We start from the raw sequence: 6,864 nt of genomic DNA on the forward strand, positions 1-6,864 counted from the left end.
ATACATGTCCGTCTGTGTCTGTACGTGTGTGGGTCCTGGAGGCGGCGTTGGGCTTTCTGTGCCTCCATCTGTTTTCCTCTCTCTGAGGACCAGAGTCACATCTCTGCTCCTTTCTCTCTCTTTCTCATTCATTCCTGGCCCCGACCACCCCACATCTTTCCTTTTTTGTCCTTTCCATTCCCCCCCACCAAGTGGATCCGGGACCCAGGGAGGGTCGCCCCCCGGGCCTGGTGGCGCTGAGCAGGAATCCCCAGCACCTGCCTCCTGCCCCACGACATGAACCTCCTCTACCGAAAAACCAAGCTGGAGTGGAGGCAGCACAAGGAAGAGGAGGCCAAGAGGAGGTAAGGCCGCATCGATTGCCCCCTCACCTGTCCCACCTCTGCTTCCCTCGTGGCGGGGCCACATCCCTCTGCCCTTCGTGACTCCAACAGCCTGGTCATCAGTCTGATCTCAGAGCCCGTGCTCACTACAGAATTGCTGGAATTGCACACGCCCTGTCCCTGCCCAGCTCCTGGCTCCTGGCTCCAGCCCCTGCCCTGGCCTCTCAGGGGGCTTCCAGCCCAGGGACACCCTGTTGGCTCTTCCCCATCCCCAGAGGCCCAAGACACTCCTTCCTGACTCACCTCTGGCCTGTGATGTCCTCCTCTCTGTCAGTGTGGGCCTGGCTCCTGGTTCCCCTGTCACCTGACCTTGGAAGGGGCAGGCCCTGCTGCCCTCACAGTCCAGGGATGGGTCATTTGAGGGGCGCCAGAGACGATCCATTTGGCCCCCTCCCAGTGATGGGGCTCTGTGTGTGTGTGTGTGTGTGTGTGTGTGTGTGTGTGTGTGTGGTAGGGGACAGGCAGGCTGGCCCTGCAGAGGAGCCAGGGCTGGGAACCAATACCCCACCACACACACACACACACACACAGCTCGCCCCCTCTCCTTGCCCTCCCGGGGACCTGGCACCTGGCCTCTTCTGTCTTGCTCCCTTCTCTTCTTCATTCCCATTGATGGCACAGCCGCTCGGAGCCTGAGTCAGAGCCACCTCCCTGCTCCCTTCTCCCTCCTCAAAACTGTGGAGTTTAATTCTTGTTGTTAATTAGATTAATCAGAGCTATCACTGCACTGATCTCTCCCTAATGAAGGGTTAGTAGACAGGGCCTTAATGAGAACCCACCCCACTGCAGCTCTCCCCTCTTCCCTGCCAGCCGCACCCCCTCTTCACTTACACAGAAGCTCAGAGGCAGTGAAAGGGAATGGGGGGTGAGCCTGGGAGGGTGACAGAGAGAGGACAGCGCTGAGGGAGAGGGAGAGAGAGGGAAAGAAGGAAAGAGAGAGAGGCAGGAAGGAAGAAGGATCAGCTGGGGGAGGCTGCCCTGAGGATGCGGCGGCACAGCCCGGGTCTGGGAGAGGAGGCGGTGTGGGAGTGGAGGCCGCAGCAGCCAGACATGAAGGGAGGCCAGAGGCCAGGTGTGGGCCAGCGTGAGGGTGAGAAGGAGCAGAGCCAGGGTGGCAGAAGCATGTGCCAGGCGGGGCTGTGCTGCCTGGGTTTGCATCTCTATGTACGAAGTTGTCCACACGTGTGTGTGCACTGGAGATGCCCAGGCTGGGGTCGGCCAGCTCCAGGAATGCTCCCTTGCACACAGGCTCACCCCTTCTCTCATCCCTGCCCTCCATATCCTTGCCTTTTTCAAAGCCTAGAAATTCAGTCTGAAGCTTCTTTAGTGCTTTGGACCCTCAGGCTCCCCCCATCTCCACCCCGGCCCCCCTCCTCCTACCTGGGAGGCCACAGGGTTGCAAAACCCCTCTTGGGGTATGGGAGTGGGGGGGCCCAGGCCTGAGCTCCATCTGGGCCTTCTCTCCCCAGCTCCAGTAAGGAGGGGGCTCCCGCAGGCTCCTCGGGGCCCGGGGCCGGCCCAGGGCCGGGGGTCCGCGTGCGGGACGTTGCCTCGCTGCGCCGCTCGCTCAGGATGGGCTTCATGACGATGCCCGCCTCCCAAGAGCACACCCCCCACCCCTGCCGCAGCGCCATGGCCCCACGCTCCCTCTCCTGCCACTCGGTGGGCAGCATGGACAGCGTGGGGGGCGGGCCTGGGGGGGGCGGGGGGGGCCTCACAGAGGACGGCAGCACCCGAAGACCCCCGGCCAAGCCCCGGAGACACCCCAGCACCAAGCTCAGCATGGCAGGGCCGGGGGCAGAGACGCCCCCCAGCAAGAAAGCAGGTGAGACACCAGCACCCCTGCCCAGTAGGAGCCGGGAGCTGGGAGGATCCATTCCAGGCCAGGGGAGGCCTGCCGGGAGGGTTCATTCAGGGAAGAACCAAGGAAGTGGAAGGTTCCATTCTCAGAAGGAGTGGGGGGGGGTCCTTTTTGGAAGGGCCTGAGATGAACCATTCAAGGGCAGGGGAAGATCCTTGAAAAGTTCATTCTTGGGAAAGGGGTGGCCTTGGAGGGCCTTGAGGGTCAGGGAGAATTGAGGGTGGGAGCTGCAGATTCTGGGGCGTTCATTAGAAAGACAGGAGGCAGACCGGTAGGAAAAGAACCCACTGGGGCTGTAAGTTGAGGGACGTGAGGAAAATGTAGAGGCAGAAATGTCCTTGCTGGTGAGTCAAGAGGTCACGCTGGATCTCCCCATTTCCTTCCTCGACTTACAGCCCGGTTTCTTGTTCTCTTTCCCACTCCTGCCCAGGCTCACAGAAGCCAACCCCGGAGGGCCGCGAGTCCAGCCGGAAGGTTCCTCCACAGAAGCCCAGGCGAAGTCCCAACACCCAGCTCTCTGTCTCCTTTGATGAGTCCTGTCCCCCAGCCGCCTCTCCTCGAGGGGGGAACCCGCCCCTTCACCGCCTCAGTAGGGGGTCCTGTGTAGCTGGGGACCCTGAGGTGGGTGCCCAGGAAGAAGAGCCGGTGTACATTGAGATGGTGGGGGATGTCTTCAGGGGAGGAGGGCGGAGCGGAGGGGGACTGACTGGGCCCCCTCTTGGGGGTGGGGGGGGGCCGACTCCAATGGCTGGCGCTGACTCGGACTCAGAAGAGAGCGAGGCCATATACGAGGAGATGAAGTACCCGCTGCCCGAGGAGGCCGGGGAAGGCCGCGCCAATGAGGCCCCTCCGTTGACCGCAAGCTCCACACCGCACCAGCCTCACGCCCTTCAGCTCCACACCCAGCGCCGTCCAGCTTCAGCCCTCCCGAGCAGGAGGGAGGGGACGCCCACCAAGACCACTCCTTGTGAAATCCCGCCGCCCTTCCCCAACCTCCTCCAGCACCGTCCTCCACTCTTGGCCTTCCCCCAGGCCAAGCCTGCTTCCCGAGCCCCTGGCGATGGGGTCTCGAGGCTACCGGTCCTCTGCCACTCCAAGGAGCCAGCCGGCTCCACCCCAGCTCCCCAAGTGCCTGCCCGGGAGCGGGAGACGCCTCCCCCACCGCCTCCGCCTCCCGCTGCCAACCCGCTGCTGCTGGGACCCTCGGGCCGAGCCCGGAGCCACTCGACACCGTTGCCGCCCCAGGGCTCTGGCCAGCCCCGGGGGGAGAGGGAGCTCCCCAACTCCCACAGCATGATCTGCCCCAAGGCGGCAGGGGTGCCGGCAGCCCCTCCTGCCCCGGCTGCCTTGCTCCCCGGGCCCCCCAAGGACAAGGCCGTGTCTTACACCATGGTGTACTCAGCCGTCAAGGTGACCACGCACTCCGTCCTGCCCACCGGTCCGCCCCTGGGTGCCGGGGAGCCAAAGACGGAGAAGGAGATCTCAGTCCTCCACGGGATGCTGTGCACCCGCTCGAGGCCCCCCGTGCCTGGGAAGTCCAGCCCCCATGGCGGGGCTATGGGCGCAGCAGCTGGGGTTCTCCACCACCGCGCCTGCCTGGCCTCCCCACACAGCCTTCCGGACCCAACTGCAGGCCCCCTGACCCCCCTCTGGACCTACCCAGCTGCGGCAGCTGGGCTCAAGAGACCCCCTGCCTATGAGAGCCTCAAGGCTGGGGGGGTGCTGAATAAGGGCTGTGGAATGGGGGCTCCGTCCCCCGTGGTCAAGATCCAGCTGCAGGAGCAAGGGACCGACGGGGGGGCCTTTGCCAGCCTTTCTTGTGCCCACGTCATCGCCAGCGCGGGGACACCTGAAGAGGAAGAAGAGGAGATGGGCGCCTCGACGTTTGGGGCAGGCTGGGCTCTGCAGAGGAAGGTCCTGTATGGCGGGAGGAAGGCGAAAGAGCTGGACAGTGAGTGAGGAGGGGGTGACAGGGAGGGGACAGGGGATGTCCATGATGATTTGGGGGAGGTGTTGAAGGGCATACTTGGAAGCCACAGCCCATTGTCCTGAACTGGGAACTTTTCTGGGAGACAAGAGGGATGGGGGCGTGCTGCAGACTGAAGGGATGGGGTCCCCGTGTGTGCTCTGGAGGGGCAGGAAGACCTGGGATGGGGATGGGGTAGAATCTGGTCTCCTCCTCCTGCCCTGTCCCGCTCTATTCCCTGCCCCTCCCTTCGCTGGGCTGCAGGGGTGTGTGTTTGTGAGTGTGCGCACACTGGGAGCTAAACACAGCTGCCTCCCGGCCGTTACCATGGCAACCCATCCAGACAGGAGGGAGAGGAGAGGGAGGCCCCTACCGTTGCCTGGCAACGCAATGCTCTGCCAGGCTTACTCTGGGAGATGAGCTTAGTTCACATGCAGCCCTTCCCCCAATGCCCCCCTTCTCACTTCCCGGCTTTGGGAATTCTCCCCCTCCTAGGGAACAGCCCCCCTGGTCTCTGTTTCAGACGGTGTTTATTCTGGCACTGTCTGGGGCTGGAGGGGCTCTGAAGTTAAACTGGGGTAGGGGAGACCCCTCTGAACAGGGAAGAGGGTTTGGCAGCAGTAAATATCTATGATTCTCAGCCCAGGGGTGGTGCCAGGACTGGCGTCCCTCCTTCTGTGTATGTTCTGTGTGAAGCAGGGCCCCCACCCCCCTTCCCAGCTGTGACCTGCAACGGGGCAAGTTACTTCTGGTCCACCCAGGCCGCGGTGTGTACAGCTGGGGGAACAGCAAGACCCTTCTCATTGTACAGTCTCAGAGCTCTCCTTGTCACCCAGGAGAGGTCGAGGACAGTGTCCAGGCCTGGAATGGCAGTGCCGAGGGTGCAGGCAAGGTGGAGCGTGAGGACAGAGGCTCTGTGGCATCAGGGATCCCAGTGAGGAGCCAGGGGGCAGAGGGCCTGCTGGCCAGGATCCACCACGGAGGGGACCGAGGAGGAAGCCGCCCCGCGCTGCCCATACCCTGCCAGACCTTCCCCGCCTGCCACCGCAACGGAGGTGACACGCTCAGCCCTCGTACACCAGCACACAGATGGGCGGGCTGGGGGAAATCTCTCAGGGTCCTCATCCTGGGCTCTTTTTTTTTTTTTTTTTTGCTGTACGCGGGCCTCTCACTGCTTGTGGCCTCTCCCGTTGCGGAGCACAGGCTCAGGACGCACAGGCCCAGCGGCCATGGCTCACGGGCCCAGCCTCTCCGCGGCATGTGGGATCCTCCCTGACCGGGGCAGGAACCCGCGTCCCCTGCATTGGCAGGCGGACTCCCAACCACTGTGCCACCCGGGAAGCCCCTGGGCCCTACATTCTAATACCACATCTCCAACCCCTCTCCTCCTCTAATGAGGCGCGGGGTTGGGGGGCGGCCTGGCAGGGGCTGTCCTCAGGGAACTGGGGGAGGGGAACGTGGAGGCCCCTTCCCTTCTCACCCCTCCGTCTTCTGCCTCAGACTTCACGGGAGGCTACCGCCTGGGGCGCTCCGCCTCCACCTCAGGAGTCCGGCAGGCCGCGCTCCACACCCCTCGGCCCTGCAGCCAGCCCAGGGATGCCCCGAGCCAGGTGAGGAGGGAGACGGGGTTGGGCATTTTATTTGTGAAGGAACAGGTAGGCAAGAAGACCCGGGTGAGGGAAGAAAGGCAAGACTTTAGGCTGGGGCCTGCCACAGACTAAAGGGGACGGCTGGAGAGCGAGGGGTTGGGGGAGATCCTGGGTAGCCAGCCAGGGCCGCCACTGGCCGACGTGCGCCTTTGTGCGTTGCATTTAGAAAGAGACATCCCCTCTGGGTGGAAAAATGCATCCTGCTGGGAAGACGGCTTTGAAAAGGCGTCCCTTCCTGGGGTGAGACACGCACCGCCTGGCACCAGGGCGCAGGGAGAGAGGACGGAGGCCTTGGGGGCAAGAGTGGACTTGTTTCTGGGCCACGCATTGGCCTCGGCGCTCGGCGGTGGGGACAGGGCCGGGTGACTCTGAGGTCCTTGACCCCCTTATTCCTCCCTCCCCCCCCATCCCCGTCGGGGCCGGCGGCGGGAGGAAGGGGCACAGACCCAGCCTGCGCTGCCGCTGCCGCTGCCGCTGCCCCTGCCGCCCCAGACCACCCGCGAGCGCGACGGCAAGCTGCTGGAGGTGATCGAGCGCAAGCGCTGCGTGTGCAAGGAGATCAAGGCGCGCCACCGGCCCGACCGCGGCCTCTGCAAGCAGGAGAGCATGCCCATCCTCCCCAGCTGGCGGCGCGGGCCTGAGCCCCGCAAGTCCGGCACCCCGCCCTGCCGTCGGCAGCACACGGTCCTCTGGGACACCGCTATCTGAGGAGGCCGGGGCGCCGGGACCGGGGAGCGGGGCGGGGGAGACCGGCCTCGAAAGAGGGACGCTTGAAGGACCAGGTGAGAGAGAGCCGGGGAGAACCTCTGCCCTCCACCCTAGCCCCCGAGACGGGGAGTCGGCCGGGCCCATCGGGTTGGGGGCGCCAAGCAGCACCCCCAGAAACTTGGGGGAGGGTTGGCTTGAGGTTGGGAGTGAGGCCCTCCACCGCTCTTCCCACTGAGCCAAGCAGACCCCTCCTCTTGAGAGGGCGAAGGCCAAGCCCAGGTCAGCATGGGGAAGGAG

General features: G+C 64.3%; 1 protein-coding gene across 1 annotated transcript; it reads left to right on the forward strand.

The window, feature by feature from the left end:
- Positions 1 to 276: 276 nt before the first annotated feature.
- Positions 277 to 6,567, forward strand: NYAP1 (neuronal tyrosine phosphorylated phosphoinositide-3-kinase adaptor 1). Its single transcript, XM_065893546.1, has 6 exons — positions 277 to 344; positions 1,853 to 2,208; positions 2,675 to 4,195; positions 5,050 to 5,265; positions 5,711 to 5,820; positions 6,310 to 6,567. The coding sequence occupies exons 1-6, from the start codon at positions 277 to 279 to the stop codon at positions 6,565 to 6,567; spliced, it is 2,529 nt and encodes an 842-aa protein (XP_065749618.1).
- The last annotated feature ends 297 nt before the right edge of the window (positions 6,568 to 6,864 follow it).

The sequence above is a fragment of the Phocoena phocoena genome, chromosome 15, assembly GCF_963924675.1.
Source record: "Phocoena phocoena chromosome 15, mPhoPho1.1, whole genome shotgun sequence".
NCBI classification, from domain to species: Eukaryota; Metazoa; Chordata; class Mammalia; order Artiodactyla; family Phocoenidae; genus Phocoena; species Phocoena phocoena.